Below are 27,856 nucleotides of genomic sequence, written 5' to 3'. Positions count from 1 at the left end.
AATGTTTTAAAAAATTGTGTTTTCAATTCAAATCAATTAAAATTCATAAAAGAAAAACAGTGAAATCAGTTTATTACTACTGCAGTAACTTATTAAGTATCTAATGTATCTAATTATAGAATGAAGCTGGGTTTTTCCACTTTATAGAAATAGATATTTGTATCACACAATCATTAAAAAACGTCTCCTTGCAACATAGCTTAATTAAGGCATAACACATTCATATTCTATGGATATTTATAAAACATATTTAAATGATCATCTTGCTGTTTTATACAATCCTAATCATTTATCAATGCCACATTTAAGTGTTATCATTAATTAGTCCTTCATAAGAATTTTGCACCCCTTCTTAAATAAAATAAAGAGGGGGGGATGGGAGAGGGGTTGGCTGGATAGTAGAAATGTGGTTTGGGCATTTAGTCCTTTATGTGCCGCCTCTTAAGTCCTGGAAGTATGATGTGGTTCCTATCAGGCTGTAACTTTCCCTGTTTGTGGCACCTTATAAATTATAACCAATGAACTTTAGCGTTAAATTACACCCTCCAATAGAAATCATTATTGATTCAAATCTTATCAATTTAGCCTCAGTTCTTTTCCAGAGTCCAAAGAGTGCATATCAAATACATATCGTACCCCATATATAAAATATAGCATATCAGACTCCATCATCTTGCCTCTTTTCAATTTGAGAGTCCAAAAATCCATATCAAATCCTTTTTGTACTTTAAGTAACAAAGTTCTGTCAAAAATGATGGGAGTGCAATAAAAAGGTCATTGCAAGACCTATATGCAAACTCAGCATGCAATGTAATATAGGAAAGTTTGTTTTTTTACAAAAAACATGTGTGGACTAATGGTGAAAGCTGGGAAGTGTAGACAATTCATAGATAACCAGTTAACTCCGGACCAACATACTTAATATAAAACTTGACAGGTATATATATTGTATTTAAACTTTTAAAACAAACTAACAATTTGATAATATGAATACAGCACAAATTTGAATATTGCATGAAAATTTACCTATATAAAACAACATGATCTTCATTTAGAAATAAATTATCAGAGCCAAATTGTTTATGTACATATTTTCATCAATACATTTCTTTTAAATATCTCAATATAATTAAAATAAATGAAGTCAAAATATTTAACAGGAAAAGCTGGATATCTTAAATGTATTGCACTTTATAATATGTCAGTTCTATTTTCAGAATAAATACATTGGTCACATCAATAGTGTTGTTGTTACATGTATAATATGTTAATTATATAATATATAAAGTCAATCAGATTAGTATTATCCTGATTAAAGGAAAATCAAATTTAAAACATGGTTAAAGAGCACAAAATGCAAACTATGTTTTATATACCAAGTTCAATTTATTTTAAGATTGTTCTAGTTTTTCCAGTTAGATTCTAAAAATAGAAAATACAATTACATCTATTTTTAGACTACTGACAGCATACAACCTATGAATTAACCATAATAACGTTTGATATCTTAAATTGACTTTTCCAATCTTGCAGTCTGGACAAAACCACACATGATATATAAAGGAAATTTTGCTACATAATAAATTTTACTGACTGAATAGCTAACAGTGCAGAGTATGATCAGATAAGGAATGTGGGACTTGATCTTGGTCTGCACTTTAATGTCACAATAGGTTGAATAATTCTGTAGCAGCAGGCAAGGTTATTAAGCATTAAAACATTCCTGTATTTAAACAGAATATATATATAAAATATCTACTTAAAATGTTTTGAAACAATAAAATTTTAAGGACATTTCTAGCTTCACAGTTGATGATGTTTTTGTGCAATGATTCTCAGTAAGAAATACATTGATTTGATTGGTTGACAGAAAGTTACTTATGTAAATATAAGAAGATCTGCCAAACTTCTTATTGCTTCTTTAAAATATCACACCATATGGGCACTGTCTTGATACCTATCCCAGATATTATCAAAATGACCTTCCAACTGACATTTGTGATGCATATTCCAGTTATTTCAGTAATAACCCCAAACTGACCAATGTGAAACTGACCTATGTGATGCATATTCAAGTTATTCCAATAATAACCCAAAACAGACCAATGTGAAAATGACCTATGTGATGCATATTCAAGTAATTGCAATAATAACCCCAAACTGACCAATGTGATACCTAATCCAGTTATTGCAATTATGACCCCAAACTGACCAATCTAAAATGGACCTATGTGATGCAGATTCCAGTTATTGCAATAATAAACCCAAACTGACGTATGTGATACCTTTTCAAGTTATTGCAATAATAACCCCAAACTGAAAAATGTTATGCCCATCCCAGTTATTATCAAAATGACCCCTTTATATAGTTTTTTAACGTCAAGTCCTCAGGTGTTGGTAGAGCTTGGGTCACAACTGACTGCTGCGTATATGCCAACGAGCATTTGTTTAATGATCTTTGTTTTATCCTAACCAAGGATCAAATCTCTACAATTCCTGCATACTATTAGCCAATGAACCACCACTAAGTCACCTCTGCAGTTCCCAAAAAATATATTTAAACACTACATTACACTTAATATAGACTAACAAAAGAGTGGACTAATATTGGAGTTGGGAGGTATACGCATGTTTCGATAACCAACTTGCCTCCGGTCCACTCAATATATGTAAGGAACAAATAGCTTTATATATTGTCTATGTAACATTACAACTTTACAGCAAGTTTTATTTTTGCATACAGAAGCACTACATTAGATATTGACTTAATACACTTACTTAAAATCAAATTTCAGGAAAGTAATGCCAAATATTGGAGTGACAAGTATTAAATATTTTGCAAATACTTTAAGAAATTATGTTTTCAATTCAAATCAATTAAAATTCATAAAAGAAAAACAGTGAAATCAGTTTATTACTACTGCAGTAACTTATTTAATATCTAATGTATCTAATTATAGAATGAAGCTGGGTTTTTCCACTTTAAAGAAATAGATCTTTGTATCACACAATCATTAAAAAACATCTCCTTGCAACATAACTTTATTAAGGCATAACACATTCATATTCTATGGATATTTTAAAACATATTTAAATGATCATCTTGCTGTTTTATACAATCCTAATCATTTATCAATGCCACTTTTAAGTTTCCTTTGAATTTGAAAATTATATTCATATTTTTTATATAATTTTTATACTGTGCTAATTTACTATGATCACCATTTATGTATTAAGAGACACCCTCCAATAGAAATCATTATTGAATCAAATCATATCAATTTAGCATCAGTTCTTTTCAGAGTCCAAAGAGTCCATATCAAATACATATCATACCCCATATATAAAATATAGCATTATCAGGCTCCATCATCTAGCCTCTTTTAATTTTAGAGTCCAAAAATCCATATCAAATCCTTTTTGTACTTTAAGTAACAAAGTTCTGTCAAAATGTCAAAAATGCAGGAGTGAGATAAAAAGGTCATTGCACAACCTATACTCAACTAAGCAAGCAATTTGTCTAATATAGGAAAGTTAAATTTTTTTTTACAAAAAGCATGTGTGGACTAATGGTGAAAGCTGGGAAGTGTAGACAATTCATAGATAACCAGCTAACTCCGGACCAACATACTTAATATAAAACTTGACTGGTATATATATTGTATTTAAACTTTTAAAACAAACTAACAATTTGATAATTTGAATACAGCACAAATTTGAATATTGCATGAAAATTTACCTATATAAAACAACATGAACTTCATTTAGAAATAAATTATCAGAGCCAAATTGTTCATGTACATATCTTCATTAATACATTTCTTTTAAATATCACAATATAATTAAAATAAATGAAGTCAAAATATTTAACAGGAAAAGCTGGATATATTAAATGTTATGATTGCACTTTATAATATGTCAGTTCTATTTTCAGAATAAATACATTGGTCACATCAATAGTGTTGTTGATGCATGTATAATATGTTAATTATATAATATATGAAAGTCAATCAGATAAGTATTATCCTGATTGAAGAAAAATCAAATTTTAAAAAACGGTTAAAGAGTATTTAAATAAATGCAAACTACCATTTTAGTTCAATTTATTTTAAGATTGTTCTAGTTTTTTTCCAGTCAGATTCTAAAAATAGAAAATATAATTACATCAATTTTTTAATCACTGGCTAATACAAACAATTCTGCTGTACTGCTTATTGCTTCTTTAAAATATCACACCATAGGGACACTGTCTTGATTCCTATCAAAATGACCTTTGAACTGACCAATGTGATGCATATTCCAGTTATTGCAAAAATAACCCCACACTGACCAAGGTGAAACCCTATGTGATACCTATTCAAGTTATTGCAATAATAACCCCAAACTGACCAATGTAATACCTTAAATCGAGTTATTGCAATTATGACCCCAAACTGACCAATCTGAAACTGACCTATGTGATGCAGATTCCAGTTATTGCAATAATAAACCCAAACTGACCTATGTGATTCCTTTTCCAGTTATTGCAATAATAACCCCAAAATGACCTATGTGATGCATATTCCAGTTATTGCAATAATAACCTCAAATTGAAAAATGTTATGCCCATCCCAGTTATTATCAAAATGACCCCTTTATATAGTTTTTTAACGTCAGGTCCACAACTGACTGCTGTGTTTATGCCAACCAGCATTTGTTAAATGACCTTCGGTTTATCAAAACCAGGGATCAAACCTCTACAATTCCTGCATACTATTAGCCAATGAACCACCATTTAGTCACCTCTGCAGTTCCCCAAAAATATAAAAACACTAAAAAACACTTGTATATAGACTGACAAAAGAGTGGACTAATATTGGATTTGGGAGGTATACGCATGTTTCGATAACCAACTTGCCTCCGGTCCACTCAATATAGTTGAATAACAAATAGCTTTATATATTGTCTCTGTAACACTACAACTTTATGGCAAGTTTTATTTTTGCATACAGAAACACTTTATTAGATATTGACTTCATACACTTACTTAAAATCAAATTTCAGGAAAGTTTTGCCAAATATTAAAGTAACAAGTATTAAATATTTTGCAAATGCTTTAAAAAATTATGTTTTCAATTCAAATCAATTAAAAGTCATAGAAGAAAAACAGTGAAATCAGTTTATTTTATACAGACAGAACTTACTTATTTCAATATATGATATATCTAATTATAGAATCAAGCCGGGTTTTCCACATCATAAAAATAGATCTTTGTACTATGAAGTATTAAAATCGGAACATCCTCGGCTATTACTCATTATAACCTCAAACTTAATATGGATTGAAAGTAGTTCTACCACATGGTTTAAGATGTGAACTAATTATCAGAGGGTGTTTAATAATGTATAACAAATGTATATATTTGACATCCAATGAAAAACAAAGTCTATAATTTCAGTAAAATTATGATTGAACATAATAAGATTATGTCAGACAATCATAATAATTTAAATATGCTCACTGATCCAGATATGTATAAACGTTATCAGGTAGACAATTTACATATATAAATAATGTACTGTATATATATCTGTAAATTTACTTAATTTAGTTTGTCTTCTACTTGATTTACTGGTATAAATGTTGTCTTCAACTCCTCGCATTAAATTACTATTTATTAACATTTTAGCATAGGTTACATCCAAATACCCTATTCGTTCTGTGTATTTCTTTCTACTGTGTTTGAGGTCCTTATCCAAGACCTGACAGAAAGAAAAGTTGCAACTGACATAATTATTAAAATTAACATTTAATGGCAACATAACTTATTAAGGTATAACACATTATAACTCTTTAATAGCTAAATGCTTTCAGATTCTATGGATATTTATAAAAGCACATTTATTGAGTCCTAAAATCCATATCAAATCCTTTTTGTACTTAATAAGTTAAAAAAGTTCTGTGACAATGTCAAAAATGGTGGAGAGAGAACAATGTCACTGACTCTGATGGACTTGTACACAGCTGCAACCTTGACCTTGACCTAAATTATGCTGGTGAATACCATGTTGTTCATTGTAACACATATTTTTGTCTGTCAAAGGGACCTGAATTTTATGGACAAAACATCACCTTGCAATTGAGAATATTTGTGCAAAGTTATATTAAAATCGTCATGTATGTAGATGATAGTTCACTTCTGACAAAGTCTTTTTTTTTAAGTATCGGAAAATAATAAATTTTAACAACCCAAGACCATGGTAATTATACGTCATGTTTATTATAATTCATTGTGTTACAGTTCTAAACAGTGAAAAGAGAGTATGCACATTGCACACATATTGAAAATTAAACAGAAAACATCAATATTTATTAAGTTAATACCAGAATCTGCCAGCCTAACTGCTATTAACTACTTTATTGAAGTTTATTTCACAAAAGAAAAAAAAAGATAAAAGTAATGGACTAATGGTGAAAGCTGGGAAGTGTAGGCAATTCATAGATAACCAGCTAACTCCGGACCACATGGTTATGAAGAAACTTTATTGGTATATATATCGTATCTTTACTATTATGACAATCTACTAGTTTTATAAATTGAATACATTGCATACTTGAATATTTATTAAAATACAGTTAAATTAACAAGTGTTTTTGATTTTCGAATTTAGAATATTAAAGTAAATTTGTACAGTTATATAACTGTCTCTAAATATTGCTTAAATATTTTTCTATTTTATTAACATAAATGAAATAATAATTTTAAGAATTACTGTTCTATGTGTAGTTGTCTTCCGTATGCATGTTCTATTTTTAGATTTAGAGTTAAACTGAAATTTTGCTTCTTGAACACTCATTTTGAATTAGTTAATATTAAATTAAAGTTTTGAATTAATAATATCTCTAATGTAAGGAAAATTTATATGAAATTAAGGTAATATTTTTGAATTATTAGAAACATATTCAACGTCCAAGGTTAAAATCTATTTTTTAGGTTTCCCAGTTTTTCCAGATATGTTCTTAAAATAGTACTGAACACTACAGTATAATCTATTTATAGATCTACTGCTCAAATTGGTTACATTAATCTGTAAAATTGTGCAAAAGTAGCTTTAAATTTGAGTGTAGCAAATTTTATAAAGAATTAAGATGTTTACATGTAATTTGGATGTAAAAAATATAAAGAAAAACACAAAAAGTGTTCAAAAATTGATACAAACATCAAATTGAAAATTTACATACATAATATTTTTATTTTTTGAATATTTATATAGGTCAAATGCCTGATTCCTGTCTTTTCTTCTTCTGACTTTTGTACATATAAATGCTAATATCTCAAATATTCACAATACAAAGTTATTTTAATTAAGATGTGAAGAACATGACAACCATAACACTCTGGTAATTATTTTCTAATTATTTCTTTAATTTTTATTTGTTTCTTTTGACAGAGGAGCATTGGCACTGTATGCAGTGTTCTTGTTGGAATTCTCTTGTTGCATCTCAAAACTGATCAAAACATAACATATAAGTATGAATAAAAATTATAGGTTCTTGAATAATAATTATAATCTTATTTCTAAGATAATATTGTTGGTAAAAAGTACTATCTAATGTTTTACACCAAGGTTTAATTTTTTTGTATCTGACATTTCTATAAAGACTTCAGATGTAACCAAGTTGGAAATACATTTTAGGCCTAACATAATTTTAAAACAAAGAAAACTAGAAAAATTAATTGAGAATTTGGAAAACAAATTATTATAAAAAATAAATAAATAAATAAACAATTAATGAAAATAAATTAATGGAACAAAAATAACATAAATAAATAACTTTTGAATGAATAAATAAATGATAAATTACTAATGTATAATCTCGAGATTAGACAAGTCAGTATAAGGATTTGTTACTGAATAGTGATACATTGTTCTAAATTTTCAGATCACTAGTAATTATTCACAGGTAATGCTTTCAAAGTATACTATTCTATTTCATCCTTTGAGAGAACAGTATGTTAAAAGATCATGCTTAACTCAATTAAACACATCTGGTACTTACTATTAGGGAAAAAAGGGGATTTTGTAAAAATCAAAGATATACATATATTATGTCATCTCAGAATAAGCAAAACTGCATGTACAAAAACCACACAAACAAAAACAACCAGACAGTATATACAACATACCACACACACATATATAGACATACATATAAATACACACACATATTTATGACATTTTGACTACTGACACTTAAAATTTATCATGCTTAAATGTAAAAGGGCAAGGGAGAGCATACAGATAAGTTTGAATTTTGAGTATTACTATAGTTGCTTCCCTTTAATCTAAGTGGAAAGATATTATTGATGGATAAAAAGTGCTGATTTATTTAAATGTTTGAAAGTAAATTGATTCATGTAAATAACTGTGCATGTGATTATTCACAATGAAATCATAGAACCAGGAGTTTGGTAGAGTTTTTAACTATATACTGTATCAATGTATACACTAAAAGCTGAAATATTTTGATGATAATAATATTAACAATCACCATTGTTGTTGTTTTTTTTATTTTTTTTTCTTAGTATTATAAGTATTTTTAGACTGGCGTTTCTTTGTTGTTGTTTTTTGTTCTTTTGGTTTTTTGTTGTTGTTTTTTTCTTCCTGTTTTCTTCATAAAGGACTTTTCCCCCTGTATAAATTATTAATTAATTAATAACAGTAAACATATTTTATATTTTTCTTATCAAGCCTATAAAAATATCTACATGAAAAGTACTGGAATAAATGATATCTTGAAAAATGATGTGGGGAGGGCTGTTGCTAATGTTGTCATAACTTGTAGCCCGACCATTTGCACCATATATATCTGTTTGTGAATATTTGTTTTTGTATTATTCAAGTAACCCATGTATTTATGTAAATGATAACGGTGATAGATGCAACAAAATATTATTAAACTTAACTTCAGATGTGTCAGATTCAAAACCATTTCTATAGAAAAACTTTAACAACAAACAATAACTGCTTCATATTCGTTTTTGTAGGGGTTTGTAGGTGTTGGAGGAAACCAAACATTTAAAAGAAATAAGGTGTATGGAAAAACTAGCATAGAAAAAGTAAAATTTCAAGCATAAACTCTAAATGTATTAAAGTAGAATGTTGTAGATTGCATGCAGCTAAGTCATAGCTAATTATGTCACAAACTAAATATTATTTCACCAATATTTAAAACCTTATCTTCATATATTTAATAACATTATCTTAACTTTTTAATAACAGATTTGCCCAGCAGTACATTAACAAGAGCTGTCACAGGAGACAGCGAAGCTCGACTAATAAAATACTGGACGCAGTAAGGAGGACAAAACTATGAAAGCAAAATCAATTATGTATAATTATGTATTAAGTTATAGTAAAAAATAACATTTGTTAACATAAATTCCAAGATCAAGGGGAATAATTCTAGAAATAGTCATGCTAGAGTTATGGACCTTGCCACACAACATTTGTGTAATGACAAGAAATATATATTTGAAGTTTAAAGAAGATACCTTAAAAAGAAAAGAAGTTATTATATTTCTTAAAAAAAATCCTAAGTTCAAAGAGAGATAAATCTGTAAATATTGCTTCAAGAGGTATGAACATTGTCACATAAAATGTAATTGATGATAACGAATAAGTATTTGAAGTTTGAGGTAGATACCTTTAAAAATAAAAAAGTTAAAATAAAAAATAACATTTTTATAGTAAAAAAATCTAAGTTTATTGGGAGATAATTCTTGCAATATTGGTGCTAGAGTTATGAACCTTGTCAGATAAGATGTGGATGATGATAACATAAATATATTTGAAGTATGAAGTTGATCCCTTTAGAAATAAATAAGTAACAGTAAAAAATAATAAATTTTATGGAAAATTCTAAGTTCAAAGGGAGATAAATCTGAAAATATTGGTGCTAGAGTTATGAACCTTGTCACATGAGATTGGGATGGTGATAACGTAAATATATTTGAAGTATGAGGTTGATCCAATAAGAAATAAAGAAGAAACAGTAAGAAATAGTATTTTTTGAGGAAAATTCTAAGTTCAAGGGGAGATAAATCTGAAAATATTGGTGCTAGAGTTATGAACCTTGTCACATAAGATAGGGAGGATGATAAGGTACATATATTTGAAGTATGAGGTTGATCCCTTAAGAAATAAAGAAGTATCAGTAAAAAATAGTATTTTTTAAGGAAAATTCCAAGTTCAAGGGGAGATAAATCTGAAAGTATTGGTGCTAGAGTTATGAACCTTGTCACATAAGATGTGGTTGATGATAAGGAACATATATTTGAAGTTTGAAGTTGATACCTTAAGAAATGACAAAGTTATAGTGAAAAATATTTTACTGCACCAAAACTTTAATCTAAAATCTGGACGTGGACGCGGACGCCGACGCCGGGGCGAGTAGGACAGCTCTCCATATACTTCGTATAGTCGAGCTAAAAATAAGAAAGGATTTCAATATCAAAATACAAAAATTGACCTACAAACAGCAGAGCCTTGTCAACCAGCACAGTACAGGCTGGTCTGGCTCTATACAGGAGACAAAAGGTTATCACATTGGCTTCCAGTATTCTGAAGGTTTTAAAAATAGATACTTGGCTGAGGTAAACCTGGTTTTGAGCATTTTGCTTGATAATTTATGTGTATTCTGTGAATGCTGCTCATATACATTAATCATCAATGCTTAGAAATAACATATCACCTTGAATACCTGACTTGTTTGCCAAGTTTCCACATTTAATGAGTAAAAATGTATTGTTATAGCACACAATAATTTTATTTCAATATTCATCAAATTTTCTTATTTCAAAAGATCCAACAGCCTAGAAAAATTAAATTTGAAAATCTTGAATAGATCAACTGGGGCACTTAAAACAGAAAGAAATAATAAGAAGATTAGAAAGAAATATACTCAGAATTGAAAAATTAAAATAAGACATTTATTGGAATCCTTTGCCTGACTGAGTGAAAAGAATTTAATTAAATGGTTTTTACTTTTAGGTAAATTTGGACAATAAACATGATTAATCTGGTAAACCCTAGTGAGTGAATGACCTGAAATTTTGCATACATGTGATTGGTATACATGTTTACCTACATCAAATTGTATTAAGTATCATTTTTTTTAGTTCAGTCACATCAAATAAACCCAGTTGAGTCCCTTTAAAGTTGTATTGTAAATGGGCACATGGATTCCTTGTCCTACATATACAGGGGAAAGGAACAGTGAATAGCCAGTGAATATACCAGAAGTCAAAGTGAAACTACAGTCTACTGCAGAAAAACAACAACATTTATCCCAACTTACTTGTTAAAGATAGCACCAGCAAAATGCCCACCAGCAGCCATAAAAACTGCCCAGTTCATCTGATCAGGAATCCCTGTTGCCAAGGTAACAATGTCTTCTTGCTGGCTTGGATGTGACTGAAACACAAAAATATGCAGAATTAATAAATTAGTAATATAAACAAAACATTAGAAACTCATAGTCAAGAACATCACTATTACATTTAACAAATCATTAAAAGTTTCACACATATAAATTAAACAACTTGTTTTTCTGACAAATGTACCATTACATTTCATTGAAATAATGTTTTGTCTTAAATGCCCCATGCCAAAATTTATTTTATATGAAATAACATAGTTCTGATCAACATTTCTGAAATTTAGAAAGAAAGTCAGAACAGACACAAGGTCTTGTTCTATGGCAAATTGTATTCAAGTATAAGTCAAATATATTTATAAATAACAGTTATGGTGCAATTTACACTAGATTTTCATATTTCTAACAAAACTTTTATTCTATAGAAATTTCAGAAGTAATGTCATACATTGTACATATATTTTAAATACATTTGTATGTCAAAATAAAATTTTGCTGAGAAGTATGCAGTGTCTTAGTATAAAGGAAATGATGAGATTGTGGTCAAAGTTGAAGTTGTCATCTAAAAGACAGACAATAAGGCAAAAATAATCTACCAATGTTTGGGCATGGAAAGTAACCAATTAACAACTTTCAAAATAAAGTTTAAAGTTTGTCAGCCAACAGTATAGAGCCTGGTAAGACTGCACTGATAAACAGACTGACTTTTCTCTACAATGGTGGCAAAAGATAATCACTTTGAGTACCAGCTTGGGTAAGGCTTAATTTCACAAATTTACAACGTAATGTTTCAACTTAAAGGAAGGGTCTGTCTAAAACACAAATCAACCAGTGTAATGGTTAACATAGTATCTAAGACAACCATTCTATAATCACTTTTGACAATGGATAGTTCCAAATTCAAAACAAGGCAAGTCCATTATACAAATACAGCAGTGTAAGGGTTACCATGGTAATTTAGGACTAGTACTAATTACCTTTTTATGACATAGAACACATCTGTAAATTGATAACAAATCACCATCTTTATTCCTGAAATATACCTTTGGTAGTCTTCTAGCCACTTCTTCATACTGAAAAATATATATCCGAATACAATTCATGAAATTAAACTCCTTTTTTTTCCTACAGTAAAATTTTCCATGAAACATTTCTTGTAATGCCAGCAGCAAATATATGTTTTACATCTTTATACAATTCATGAAATAATTGTTTATCCCTTTGGAAAAATTGTCTGTGAAACATCACTTGTAATGTCAGCAGCAAATATATGTGACCAGACATTAGATATACAGGTCACCCCTAACATCTGTGCACTTGTGAGCAGGCTGTATCTAATTTGCTGAAGAATTTTAAATTTTGATATTGCATTACTGGTCACTTAACATTTCTAATTCTAAGTTGCTGATTTTAAAAGCAGTTAAAGCCCAGGTTAGTGAGATAATCCTGAAAACATTTCATATTCAGAACAATTATGCAGTTACCTTATATAACTTTATTTTAACACCTCCTTTTATATAAAATTAACATTAGTCTAAAGTCATGTACAAGCATTATATAATTATGTAGTTTACTACTTTATATAATTTTGTTAGGACCTCTTTTTATATAAAATTAACATAACTTTGCATTCATGTACAAGATCTTATATCAAGACTGCAAGTAATTGCATAACTAATCCTTCTAAAGCAGGTAAGTTCCAAGAAAGTACTTTTTCTGACTAAAGATTACTGAGAAAAAAACATGAGCACTGCATGCAGTGTTGACCGTCATTTGTTTAAGGCAATAGCTATCAATAACTAATATCAACAAAAGTTTGAAGTTAAAAAGGGGCTTAACTCCAAAAGTAAAGATTTCAGAATAATGTCCCTTATCTTAAAACTGCAGCAAGTATTCCAAGATTCATATTGATACCTATTAAAATGTTTGAATTATGGGCTACATTCAAGTTTTTGCACAATATGATTACAAGAATTGTTATACCTTGAATTTTTCACTGAAATAGACAAGATAAACATTTATTTTTTTTCTATTCTTATCTATTGAAACTGCCACAAGGTGTCATTGAAGTTGAAATAAAAAAAACTTGAGACAGGACTCTACATGGATGTTATATATCAACTTTGTTGTTTAATTTCTGTCTTGTTTTAGCTTTTGGCTTCTCATAAAATGGACGAAGAGATAATTACCTGGTTTCCTGATTCACTGTCACTGTCAGTACTTGTATTGCCAGAGTATACATGTCTACGCTGGGAACCAGGCAGTTTTTTACCACTTCCTGTTTTAGACTGGTTATCTGTATCTGTGTCTGCGTCTGTGTCTGAGTCACTTCCTGACAGACTGGATATATTTCCTGAAATTGATAATTCTTTTTCAGAAGCAACTATCACAAAATAAACCTCTTCTTTACCACATGCAAAAGAATATAAAAATGCAGTATCAAATATACACGTAAGTGCTATACATTGTGAAGAAAAACAACATTGTATTATACCAATTTATCACACACCCGTGCCGATTTTGCAACTCCGTAAAAATGGTATTGCACGGCTGTGCATATATTTTGACGTGACGTCAATAGCGTTACACAAACATAGTGTAAAGACACGCTAAATGTTAGCGTTATACTATAGGCGCTTCAATGAAAAATGACTCTTATTTCACTTTAAACGGTATTTAATTTGGGTATGTGATAAATAGAATATTAAATTCGTGTAAGTTCACTACTTAATTTATTGCACTTGTTGAATAAAATAATATTATGTTCGCCAGAGGCTCGCATAATATTATTTTATTCAACTCGTGCAATAAATTCAGTATTGAACTTACACTCATTCAATATCCTCTATTTATCATATTGTATAGTTGTGGAGGAAAAATGGAGTATGAGAGGAGCTCCAGAAAATTATATTATATGTCATGAGTGAGGCTGGTTTCTGTTCTAGCTTCAAAACTTGTTCAATCATCGGTTGTAATACATGGGAAACTGTATGATACTGAAGGTCAAATTGCAATCTAAAATGACTTTATCATTTTCTTACCATTCCTGGAACCAACCCTAAGCAATGAACATTAAAGTTTCTTGCTCAAGGAAATAACAACTCTCCCTCGAGGTTTTATTTCACGGAGCCACAGAGTTTATTCTAGTAAACGATACTGCTGGATCCCACTATTTTTCAAAGTTCATGCACAATTTTTAAACATGTTCTTACCAAGTGTGGATTAATGATTCAAAGGAAAGAATTCTGCTCAGGGTATGTACAGTTAGATAATACTATTATATCTAGCCCTACAACTGAATATATGGCTGCTGATAGCTAACAGGGGTATTTATATAATATACATGTACAACTGTACTCTGAAACAATACTGGACCTGGTCATTTGAAAAAAGGTTAAGCTAACAGTAATTAACTTAAAGAATTATTAAGTAACAAAAAGTTCCTGGCTTGATATAAACAAAATTGGTTAAATATTATGCAATTACTGTTCATTTTATTGGCACCTCTTGTTTTTGAAAATTTCGCCCTTTTTTAAAGTGAGGGGGGAAATTCACCCCTATATTTGAATTTCTAGAATAGACACTATGGCGAGCAATACTTAGATTACTAGTCTAATGTGTTTATTAAAATTAATTGTTGCTTACCAGATATATCTTCAAATTGTTCCTCACTAACTTTTTCTTTACCCTTTAGTCGTAGTTTCAAGTTATACCTATGCCAGTCTGATCTGTAATGCCTCTTCTACAATATAAATGAAAATGTCATTCATTCCATGTTTGCAAAATTGCAATTAAAATGCAACCTCTCACTTCACCAAGTATATACATGTATGAGTATTTATTCTTGCATAAAAACTGTGCACATTAACACAGGACAAAGCATGCATTAATGGATAGACTCTATTGACACTGCACCAATGCTGCATGTTTTTTAATATACACTTTATGTGACTCAAGTCACAATGTAAATAAAGCTAAATGCAATGAAGGCAGATATAGTTTTATCATTAAAACTGTCAAATGACATGGTAAGCATTGAACAAGCAAAGGTTTCTTTATATGAAATACAAATAACTAAATATGGAATAAGCAATTTGTACCAGCAATTTGGACAAACACTTTGGTTCATAATATCAAAAGCAAGCTCTGTAACAATATATCCAACATTACATTTAAAACCAGCTAGCTCATACAAGAAAAATATTTCAATCAAAAGACATTGAATTTGAGTTCTCCATTATTCATTAAGAGATATCAAGATCAAAATGAATACAATATAGACTGTAGAGCCTGGTCAAACTGCAAAAATGTCACTTTATACTGGTGACAAGGCTAAAGTCCTTTCAGTTCTAGCAGTGTAAAGTTTAAACAAGACATAGAAACATTTGTTAGTTTTACCTGTTCCACTCTGTGAGCAAAGACAGCATCACAAGAGTTGCAGGACATTTTCTCTGACACTGTTAACTGCAAAGGTACTAGTTCTGGTTCTGTTGCTGGAACATCTTCAACAACTGCGGAAAAAAATCAGCTTAATTTTGGTAAATATACAGAAATAAAGACTCTTGATTTCCTTTTTCTGAGGGAGAAAATCACAGTTATGATTGAGATAAGATAATGTGAAGTTTCTCAACTAATAATTTCAATTGTCTGTGAAACTGAGATTACTTTAGTCAACAAGAATTTTTTGTAATTTATAATAGAAATTTTGATTCATTTTGAAATTAGATCATTATGTCAAAGACACTTATCTATATGTAAAACAAATATCATTACCATTTGTTTAATACTTTATACTGATTTACTACTTAATTAATGTCATAACCTATCTGAGGTTTAAAAAAATGAGTTTATCATTTTTCAAACTGTTCATCCGAGGATTAAAGACAAATTTTAGTCCTTACCTGGATTCACCACATCTTGAACTTTTGATTTCAGGTTTGGATTACAATTTGCCAAGATGATGCCGGACAGTTTGCTTTGGGCCTCTTTGGTGTTGTACAACAAGCATGTTGAATAAGTTTTTGGCTTCACCCTTTGTGACTTCTTTGGTGAATTTGTAGCCATCGTTATCTGTTAAATCTAAAAGTATTATAATATTTCAATGGTTAACTGACAAACTTTTCAATAACATAAGAAAATCAATCTTAAACCAGTTGTCAGTAGTCAGACCAAGTCGCCAAAATATCTAGATTTAACTTGTAATTTGTTTTAGATGATTCCTGTCCAGTTCGATTTTGTGATTCGCAATGTCTGTATGGTTAATCTGAACAGATTGCCACCTGGCTGGTAAAGAATACTGGGTACGAAACCCTAATAATTAGACTAAATTATCTCTACAGTGAGTTGTCTATGATGTAACTGTAAATTATTTCAACTGTTCCATTTTTTCTGTATTTCAGCTATCTAGAATCATAACGTTATTTATCAAAAATATGACAATCGCTATATTCTATAATATTAATCAAATTCTATGCTCACCTTCCTCGTAATGACAAAATGAAATGAAATCGTCAATCATGAAACACACTCAAACAAATTACAATATTGCAAATATTTGCGACATATTTTTACATGGGCGCAGCCATCTTGGGTAATAATAATCATCACACGAATGGTTTTAATTGCATTGTCGTCTCGATAGCTATACATATAAATATCAATGGTAAACTGTTTGTAGTACAGGCTAATAGTTTATCTAGTTAAACCAGGCAATTATATTATTAATAGAGTTTACAGTTAATAAAAAAAAGTTAAAAATAAACAGAAGGCTCTGTGGATGGTTTAAGGCCAGTCCAGCTCGAGATCTGTTTACCTTTGTGTCAATATAATCAGTAGATTTTATATAGATAATATTTGTATATATAGGTTATACAGCGAAACATCGTCAGTTAATAGTGTGGATATTTTGTCAAACTTTCACAGTAAGTTGTTCATATTTTTCTATACACATATGCATTTCACTTTTAAATACACGTACATACGTAATATTGCACAGTATGTTGTACCTTATTGACGCACACATATGCATTTAATCCTATGATAACTTAATTTTGTATTCACAGTAATAACTCGATTTGAAAAAATATTTCATATATACTATATTCTGTTTAACTTTTAACGCACTCAGAATGAATTTTAAGGCTACCATACTTGTGCTCAAGTTTTTTCTTTTTATATGTGAGCCTGTGCTGTTATTAGCTATATGTGTTTTTAAACTAATATAAAAACAACGCTTATATATTCCTCGTTTGTACCAGGAACGTGTATATATTCATTGTACCCACCTGTTTTTTACCAACGAGTTCCATGTTACATTATGTATACAGTAATAGCAATGAATACAGCAATTATAAGACCATTAACATACATCTTCTTTGAAATATATTCAACTTGTACTATGTGCTGTTAAAACGATCGTGTAAAATAAACGATATAATGTGGGACACATATGCACACATAGATTATCTATATTTGTTATAAATTCCCATATTTACAATGTACAAGCTAGGCTTCAATTACATATCGATCCTTTAAACGTGTATTAAACTTGAGGTGAAAATCAAATAAAGATACGTATACAACAGATGAGTAAGATTAAAAAAGGGGGAAAAGTTAATGATATCAATGAATACTTTAATCAAGCGAAGTTGTGCATGTTTTATTTATGCTATGGCTGAATGTAATGCAATCTTCTATATATAGATCTAATATATTGCAATGTGTTCAATCCATATTTCTGTACGGAGTAAAAATCTATGCTATTTTCAGTATAAAACATTTTATAGTTAACAAAGTTAAAAAAAAAATCAAAACACAATCAAGATATTTGTTTAAGTGTTTTGAACGATATCCTAACAATATATGAGCCGTGTCATGACAAAACCAACATAATGGGTTTGCCCAGACTAGCCTGCGCATCCGCGCAGTCTGATCAGGATTCATGCTGTTCGCTTACCAACCCTATTACAAGTAGAGAAACTGATATCGAACAGCATGGATCCTGATCAGACTGCGCGGATACGCAGGCTGACGCATATCCATGTATATTTCAGCTTAGTTAAGTTTAAAATATTACAAAATATGTGTAGTATATATATAAAAGCCAAGAGACTATACATATCTTTTAAACTGAATAAACATCGATCGTCTGCATTGTTTAAAGGCCCACAACAGATATCAAAATCATATAACAGTCATAATCAATTATGTACATCGTTAAATAATTATTTACGCTTACCTATCGATCGTATCAATTATTGATCTATTTGTTCAGTGTGTTGTTTTTACTGTTTGATAGATGGAACAAAAGACTTATGTAACGGGTTTCCATGACGACACAGCGGTGTCAAAGGTGACATACAACCTACTAGGTAACACAGGGATGTCCGTATCAGCTCTTAGTTTAGGTAATAATAATATTATAGCTTCTTATTCAAATATCTATCTTGTACATGTATGTAATATAAGGCATATATACATGTATACATCATAGTTAAACTTATATTCATGAGTCTTAAAATTCAAGTGCCTGTTATGAAACTTCGCTCATTTACGGTATTTTAATTAGAAAGTATTTACTTTAAAACATATCGCCATTGAACACTTCAAAACACCACTTTATTAACTCTTAAACTTATGGTTTTGCCCTTCTTTTAATTCATCCAAAGTATTAGGGATACAAAAAATGAGCTACTGTTGTACTACTAAGCCTTGTCATACTACACGGATGTGCAGATGGTAAAGGTTCTATACTGAGTCCAAAGGCTAACTATTTCCGGGATCCAGCAGGTTAAAATTTAAACATGCAGTACACAATAAAATACCCGATATTCCACGAGGATTGCAGCTATGATTTTAAAAAAACTTTTTTTTTCAATCTAACGTTTAAGGTGCCTCCTCCTTCGGGAGCGTTTTCCGTGATACAGACGATACAGAAAGCTTGCAAGTTCTCGAGCTTGCCGTGCGCAGTGGGATCAACTTGATTGACACTGCACCGTGGTACGGGCACGGGAAATCTGAGACCGTTCTCGGGAAAGGCCTTGCGAATATCCCTCGTTCTAGTTACTACCTGACGACAAAAGTTGGCAGGTATCTACCTGACCCGACGGAAATGTTCGACTTCCGTGCTGAAAGAGTGATCCGAAGCGTTGATGAGAGTTTACAAAGGTTGGGACTAGACTACGTGGATGTTATTCAGGTAGAGTTATATTTTATCTCTATGGCGATAATAGAAACAATTCCTTTAAGGCAGAAATAAAATTTCTCGGAGATTTTCAATACATGCTTTAGTGATGTTGGACGTATTTATATGTGCGTAATATTCTTGCAAGTTTCTAAAGACATATCAAAGAGATTTGACCTAGTTTGGCCACTTAGTAATAAGAAGGGGAGTCTGATTGTTTTACAATAAGTTTCTTTTTGTTTGTAAATTTTTCTAAATTTACATGCTTTAAATGTAGTAACGTAGGCTATAAAACACAATTCTCTATGACCGTATCGCTTATAATACTTGCGTTTTTAGCAAAACGTTTTGAAAATGAATAAATTAACACCTTTAGCTTATCTTTCACAAAATAATGTACATCAGGCGAGGATTTTATTTATTATTTAAAGGTTCATGATATGGAATTTGCCCCCAGTCTAGACATCATCATTAACGAGACTCTGCCAGCACTACAGAAGGTGAAAGACTCCGGGAAAGCAAAGTTCATCGGTATAACCGGATATCCTCTGGAGAATTTCAAGTAAATTAAGAATGTTCTTCATTTTGTTACATATAGATAAGTGTCATTTCCAAATTATCGCACCGTAAATGTTACTTAATGCCTTAACAATGAATGAGTTAAGCATACTTTGCTCATGTCGAAAATCTATCAATCGATCTTGTGCTGTTATAATTCAGAACAACGGAAACATAACATCTATTTCAGGACAGTTTTGTATTATAAATACATCATACTGTTTGTGTTCTTCACATATTCCAGGACTGTACTGTATTACATCTTATTTCTGACAAGTAGCGTATTACACTACATGCCAGTACAACAGTTATTACATCTTGGTGTATAATACAACATTTCGGGACAGTAGTGTATTACACTACTGTTCAAGAAATTAGCGCATTACATCATATTTCAGGAACGTGGTGTATTACAGAATATTTTATGAAAGTATTGTATTACACAATAATTGAAGAAATGCGTGTATTACACCATATTTCAGAAATGTAACGTATTACACCATATTTCAAAAATGTAACGTATTACACCATATTTCAGAAATGTAACATATTACACCATATTACAGATATGTAACATATTACACCATATTTCAGAAATGTAACATATTACACCATATTACAGATATGTAACATATTACACCATATTACAGATATGTAACATATTACACCATATTTCAGAAATGTAACATATTACACCATATTACAGATATGTAACATATTACACCATATTTCAGAAATGCAACGTATTACACCATACTAGTATTCATGTATTAGGAAAGTGCCGTATTTACACCATATTTCAGGAAAACGACGTATTATACAATATTTGAGTTACAGCATATTTCAGGAAGCAGTGAATTACACTGGTCAATGTTAGGAAAGTACATGTATTTGTTTATATATTTCAGGACAGTGCTAACAAGAAGCCAAGTTAAGATAGACACTATATTAACATACTGTAGAGGTTGTATGAACGACAATGCTCTACAAGAATATATGCCATTTTTCAAGGTAAGTTCGTTAAATACATTTTTTAGACAGTAATACATTATACACATTCTACACCAGCTTTTATTTCTGTATTTCGTAAGAAGTAAAAGGGTTTTTAAAGATGAAAAAATACCGTAGCTCTTATGCCATTGTGTGTTTCTTTTGAAAGAAAGTTAAATAATATATAGTCATTAGATATTTCAAAAAACAAACAAAAAGGCTCCAGAGGGGATCGAACCCTCGACCTCCTGTTTACTAGACAGGCGCTCTAACCACTGAGCTATGGAGCCGATGTTTTTCTAATAATGTTATGTTTCTTTTACAAGATATTGCTCTTTACAGAACATAATTTTGGATGATTTGCTGAACTATTGTAATACTAGTCATTTCCTGATTAGGTATTTTGATATATTCATTATATGGCTTTCAAATTATTTATAAATTATCAATAAAAAGGTTCGAATGGTTCGTTTCCCAACCACTGAGATGTGGATCTAAACATTAATATATGCCCCACGTGAATACATGTACATGATTTACATAAAGGAGACCTGCTACTAGTATTTTAAATATATTTTGCTTCTTGTGCTACTTTTTAATGAAACAAATGCCCGGTTATTGCACGTTTTATAGTGAATCATCTGCAGAATGACCAGCGCTCTGTAAAACATTAACATCTTTACAACGGCAGTATCAATTTTTATCAAAGTAAGACATTAGCCTCTCTCAGCAACAACCAACATCTTTGTTTATAAAAGAGTGTTGCATTGTAGAGGCTTTGCTACATTTTGGGCTTTAAACTATTACACAATTATTATCAACGTGTCTTACTAATTACAAAATCAAGAAAATTAACAACAAAAAGGCTCCAGAGGGGATCGAACCCTCGACCTCCTGTTTACTAGACAGGCGCTCTAACCACTGAGCTATGGAGCCATATCTATTTCCTGCTTTTTTAAATAGCGTAATTTTAATAAAGTCATAAGTTATTAAAGTACTTTAAACACGTTTAATAAAAATCATTTTTAAAACAGTAACAATGAACAAAATATATCCCCCGGTTGGATAGATTTCCTATATCTAATACTAGGATAATTTAACCATTATTGCTATGGGGCCGAATGTTTGTAGATTTCTTTTTACTCGGACCTTTTGAGATAGAAGCTCACTTCAAAGTCAATTTTTTGTCACTTTCAAATGGATTACTTCAAAACTTTATTCTTAGTGTTTTATTTATTTGATAAAAAATGTCACAAAAAGGCTCCAGAGGGGATCGAACCCTCGACCTCCTGTTTACTAGACAGGCGCTCTAACCACTGAGCTATGGAGCCATATCTATTAGATCCACTGAACCATTTATTTAAATCATGTGATAATTGTTTTTTTTAATTAAATGTCCATACGCTTTCTCTTCAGAAAAAGTCACCGGTTTTGAGATACAGGCGTTCGGCACATTTGCCATGCCAATAATGGTTAAATTATCAAAAATTGATCACTCCTTGATCATCAGGAACCAAATTGCTTTTAATACCAGACCTTTTTGAATAAATTACAGCTAAACTCATACCAAACAAGACCGCTGTTCAAAGAACCAATTACATATGGACTTACGATGCAAACGCCTTTATGCAACCTATTGCATGAGATTTGGCAAACTGAATCGCATTGTTGCAAAATTTCTATGTAGTTCTGTCCAAAATACATACATGGAACTTTTCAGTCTCAAATCATATCACCAATATACTTGAAATAGTAGGTGTATACAATAACTCATTGTATTAAAGCTGACTTATATAAAAATTGCTTATGCTACTAGTTTAAAGTCAGACCACCTTTTATTTTAAGATCAGACTTTATACTAATTTTTGCCAAATTTCTGGCTAATGGTATTTGAGCCCCTAAAAATACTGGGCGTCTCTAAATACAATGCAGAGCATGCCATTTATATATACAAAATTAGAAACAAACCAAAGTAATGGTTAAAACGGTTTTTTATTGCAGGAACAAGGGGTAGGCGTCATAAATGCTTCCGCAATAAGCATGGGACTACTTTCAAACAGAGGTGCTCCAGCATGGCACCCGGCTCAACAAAATATCAAAGATGTATGCCGAGATGCGGCGACGTATTGCAGGGTATAACTTTATTCGTATTGCATTTATAAACAAAAGAAAGTTATTACATATTTTAAGTTACAGAGGCTCCACTTTGGTACAAACAGGCGTGTCGGGTAGGCCTAAACAGGCGTGCCGCGTGGTTTCGGACGTTAGAGCGGCAACATGCACCTATTTCCTCTACAGGGGTAGGTTTGGGAGTGGTGTTCCATGCCATAGATCTTATCATAGAGTTACATAGACTTTTTTCTACGACTCATAGCATAGACCAGTATAGATTTATAAAATTTTAAAATATTAGATGGAAAATGGCGCTGTTTCCAAAGCTTACTAATGCTTCTATGGGGGCGTGTGTTTGATCATTTAACAACGGAAACACAAATCTCGAAAAAGTGTATTAGACTTTCATTCAAAATTCAACAACAAAAAATCTCAGTAGAATCCCTGTAATTAATGTCATTATTTTTAAGACGGAGTCTAAGCTAATTCTTATTTTAACATACATAACAGAACAGAAACTTATTTCACACTTGTACAAAATACATCGTCATACATAATACAACAAATCAAATATATTTAAATACATGTATAAGTCACATTCCGTAATCATATTCTAGTCAAATGCAAAGCATGTTTTTATTGCTTAATCTATAATTCCGTTAACACAAGTCCTATCATACATAATACAGTCTTATTGTGAGACACAGATCTTATCAAGCACATGAACAATTCTTTACCATTTATTCATTTTCTATTTTACTCAAACAGTAGCACTTTTATTCTTTTCTGTATCATTGTTTATTTGGCTACACGTGGTCAATAAAACACCATTAACTAATTTATGACTCTTACTCATAGATTAAATATCTGCTTTGTTTGATTCATTTACATAATAAACGTGCTTTATAATACATCAAGATCTTGCATTACTTATATATTACTGTCATATTATCTTTAGGAGAATGTTTGACAAATCACTACGAACTAAATGTAAAATAATGAAAAACTTGTAAAAAATGTACAAGTACATATTTAATGATTAGACGTTATATAATTTGTTTGCCTGATTGACAAGGTTCTATGATACCCGATAAATGAAGATGCTTTGAACATCATTTTACATATAAATGTTGCCTTTCTGCTGTAGCCGGTGTCCGGGGGGGTGGGAGGGGGGGGGGTAATTGTACCACTTCGGCGTCAAAGAGAAGATTTAATCAAACCAAGTCTGCAGTATTTTCTATTAATGGCAAGAATGGTTCTCAGATACCCGATGAGTCTTTAAAAGGAAACTATCATTAAAGTAAAAAAATAAATAAAACTAATTTAGCCAAGTGATAGATAAATAAACATGTACATGATTTTGTTTCAGGAGAGAGATGTTGACATTTCTAGACTTGCCTTGAAGTTTACAGTGAGTCAACCAGGTATTGCTACAACACTCGTTAGTACAGCCAGGTAATTACATGTTGATTGGTCAATTGTTATTGCATCTTATTATATGATAACAGGTCAAATTTCAAAGTTTGTATAGATGATATTTACATTCTTTATAATAATATATGTAGGTCGAATGTCAAAGTATTTGCAGTGCAAATGTCTAAATGATGATGATGATAATAATGATAATATAAATAGATATAGGCCTAATTTTTACAATTGTTTAATTTTTTGTTGATGATTTTACTAAAGATAAAGTTTACATTTTCAAATTTATAGTATAGTTACATCTTTATAATAATATATTTTATTAGTCAATGTCAAAGTATTGCAATGCAAATGTCTAAATGACAGAAATGACAGGGGAAAAACATGCCAATGTGAGTTTTTGTCATCATTTATTGTTCATCTTCTGTTCGTCTGTCTGTCTGTTCGTACATGCCCAGTAGACATTTAGGGACAACTTGACATGCTCGTTCCGTACTTATCGCAACTGTGGGGTTGCTTTTGTATACGAAAGGGTTTTGAAAAAATGTGATGTTAAAAATATCAAAGAAAGATTAAAGGAATAGTTGAAGTCTTATGAGAACGTCCGCTCGTCTGCTCGTCTTTTTAAAAGCCTATTATGCCCAAGATTTTTCTTTTTCGCAAAGTCATTTTATTTTGTGTCCTTTTATAGTTTCAAAAATGTTGCTCACTACCGTATTAATTGAAATATATTTCCATATGTTGCCTTTTGGCTATAAATGCAGTTTTGGTGATTAAGTATTTTGTATTGAAGTCAAAATACTTCTTTGCTTCATTTTGCTACTTTAATGGCGCATGGTTCTCACATTCAAAGTTACTTTTTCAGGTAATAAGCATCTTATACGCTCTGTAACCGTTATTTTTTAAACCTATTTAACTCATGTTCGCTCTTTTTATACAATGGATAAATATAATCGTTTCTAAGGGATAATGTGTCTCTAAAGTTTGTTAGAATGGGAGTATGCATAGGAACTCGAGAACGGGACCGCAGATTGCGGCGTATATTTTCGATCGTGTAACGGTTTTTAAAAACGTTTCTGCTACATCTAAATATCTTTTAGTATTATCCGAGTGTATGGACTCAAAAAATATATTATCAATTGAACCCATTCTGTCTCTTTTAAAACTGGTCAAATTTTACGGTATTATAAAAAAAGACAAGGAGTGACATCCGCCATTTGCCGCAACGTTTTCAAGCATATCAAGGGGGATAACGTTCGCCGAACGTTGCGGCAAATGGCGGATGTCACTCCTTTTCTTTTTTCAATATACCGTAAATTTGACTGATTTTTAAATTAGCAGATCATATTAAATTGAGATAAGATAATTAAAGACCACCCGCTCGCATAATATTAAAAGATATTCAAAGGTCGGACAAACTAAATGTAAAGCCGGTACGGATTCGGATTTATGCGCCGCAATATGCGGTCCTGTTCAAGAGTTCCTATGGGAGTATGGGTGGTAACATGTACGAATATAGAGAGAAAACAACACAAACCTTCACGACTCTCTTGTTTATATTTGTATATTTTTATGATCACAAGTTATTTTTTACAGTTTAGAAAATATGCGAAAGAACCTTGATTCTATGGCAACACCGTTATCTACAAAAGAACAGAGCGTTCTAGATGAGGTCATGCAAAAGTAAGTATACATTCTAGATGATGTTACATTGAGTATGATCAACTAATATATGTCAGAGATACATTTGTATCATATTTATTTATCACATCAGACAATTGACAACTATGAACGTAAAGGAAATTACACCTAGCACTTGGTTTCAATTTATGATCACAAGTTATTTTAATACATTTAGAAATATGCGAAAGACCCTTGTTTATGCAACACCGTTATCTACAAAAGAACAGCGACCATGTTCTAGATGCAGGTATGGCAAAAGTTAAGATATACATTCAATGTGATGTTACTTGCAGTATGACAACTAATATGTTAGCAGATATGCAATGTATTGATCACAGCAGACAATTGACAGCTATGAACGTAAAGAAAATTACACCAAGCACTTGTGTTGCATGAATGATAGATACATAAATACATACAGGTGCTCAACTCTTGTGTTGCGAAACATGCCAGTTGCGTTCAACTCTTGTGTTATGAAACATGACTATTGCGCTCAACCCTTGCGTTTCTAAACATGATAGTTGTGCACAACCTTTGTGTTACGATACATGAAAAATGAGCTCAGTCCCTGCGTTGTGATACCTGACATACTTTTTCTATGTGTATAAACTATAAAGTCACAATATATAGCCTTTGCATTTTATATTTATTCGCTTCTGAGGCATTTGCATTTAAGAGGATAAAAACCTGCGTTCCGAAAACAAAATCAACGTATCTGAGTAGTATTAAAATTTATATCTATATTTAGGGCAGGTGATTCAAAGTCAATTGACCAGCTAGTCTCAATAACTCATATTTTAGACTTTTAGACTTCATAACCTCTGATTCCCTTCCAAAATTCCAATTCGTTTAGTTCCACCTATCGTACGCATTCATTTACTTGGGGACCATACGCCACTTTTCATGGCACTAACGTGTCACATTGAAGGTTCCATGATAACCGCCGTATCTGCTGATGTTTCAAATTCCAAATTTTACCATTTCATATTAAATGTTGAATACTGCTTTAAGCTGGTGCAAGAGGGCATGGACGGTAACTTGCACTTTCCATTACTGTTCATGAACAGGCTCAATCAAACCGAACCTGCCGCATTTTCAATTTTGTCGTTTTGTGCGTTCTTTAAGGATTCTTTATTGCTCTCTTTTTCTATATATCAGTTAATCGGTGAACGAACATTTTTTTGTTTCATGCCTGGAAGTAAGGCATACACAGCAGGTTGATTTGTATATTTCAGGCATATGAAACCCCTGAACAACCAACATTGGGAAGGCATTGAAGTAAATAGGTATTGGGAACAGATTAAAGAAGCCAAGAAATCTAACACAGCATGACATACCATGATTTCTATGATGATTTTTTTTTCGCATCTTTTATTTGTTTACGTGGCAGAGGACGAATAATGAAATATAGAAAAACATGCTAGAAAATGTAAACAAAAACTTGGGGAAATATTTGGGTTACTGTTGCCATTGTTATATTAAAAACA

General features: G+C 31.0%; 2 protein-coding genes and 3 non-coding genes across 6 annotated transcripts in view; 1 reads left to right on the top strand and 4 right to left on the bottom strand.

Moving 5' to 3' along the window:
* LOC132750683 (tRNA endonuclease ANKZF1-like) overlaps positions 1 to 17,035 on the bottom strand; it is a 29,271-nt gene extending 12,236 nt beyond the window's left edge. The window contains exons 1-7 of one of the 2 annotated variants that reach the window (XM_060740697.1): positions 16,898 to 17,035; positions 16,321 to 16,498; positions 15,818 to 15,930; positions 15,065 to 15,161; positions 13,609 to 13,772; positions 12,397 to 12,492; positions 11,342 to 11,457 (exon numbers count right to left, since the gene is read on the bottom strand). In XM_060740697.1, coding sequence (XP_060596680.1) covers positions 11,342 to 11,457; positions 12,397 to 12,492; positions 13,609 to 13,772; positions 15,065 to 15,161; positions 15,818 to 15,930; positions 16,321 to 16,483 — 749 coding nt within the window. In that variant the 5' untranslated portion in view covers positions 16,484 to 16,498; positions 16,898 to 17,035. The remainder of the gene's footprint in view (positions 1 to 11,341; positions 11,458 to 12,396; positions 12,493 to 13,608; positions 13,773 to 15,064; positions 15,162 to 15,817; positions 15,931 to 16,320; positions 16,499 to 16,897) is intronic. The other variant, XM_060740698.1, reaches the window with a different exon arrangement.
* Positions 17,036 to 17,216: 181 nt separating this feature from the next.
* On the top strand, positions 17,217 to 27,850 carry LOC132750681 (uncharacterized). The gene is made up of 9 exons (XM_060740694.1): positions 17,217 to 17,340; positions 18,717 to 18,825; positions 19,309 to 19,616; positions 20,033 to 20,163; positions 21,068 to 21,170; positions 23,151 to 23,282; positions 24,631 to 24,716; positions 26,283 to 26,369; positions 27,605 to 27,850. The coding sequence occupies exons 2-9, from the start codon at positions 18,717 to 18,719 to the stop codon at positions 27,699 to 27,701; spliced, it is 1,053 nt and encodes a 350-aa protein (XP_060596677.1). The 5' UTR covers positions 17,217 to 17,340; the 3' UTR covers positions 27,702 to 27,850.
* On the bottom strand, positions 21,367 to 21,439 carry Trnat-agu (transfer RNA threonine (anticodon AGU)). The gene has a single exon. It is a non-coding gene; the product is annotated as a tRNA-Thr (tRNA).
* Positions 22,013 to 22,085, bottom strand: Trnat-agu (transfer RNA threonine (anticodon AGU)). Its single transcript has one exon. It is a non-coding gene; the product is annotated as a tRNA-Thr (tRNA).
* Trnat-agu (transfer RNA threonine (anticodon AGU)) lies at positions 22,408 to 22,480 on the bottom strand. Its single transcript has one exon. It is a non-coding gene; the product is annotated as a tRNA-Thr (tRNA).
* Positions 27,851 to 27,856: the final 6 nt, after the last annotated feature.

Source organism: Ruditapes philippinarum, unplaced genomic scaffold (assembly GCF_026571515.1).
Source record: "Ruditapes philippinarum isolate M1 unplaced genomic scaffold, ASM2657151v2 ctg2983_1_1_1_1, whole genome shotgun sequence".
Lineage (NCBI taxonomy): Eukaryota > Metazoa > Mollusca > Bivalvia > Venerida > Veneridae > Ruditapes > Ruditapes philippinarum.
The sequence above is the reverse complement of the archived record's forward strand: the minus strand, read 5'-3'. Positions and strand labels throughout refer to the sequence as shown.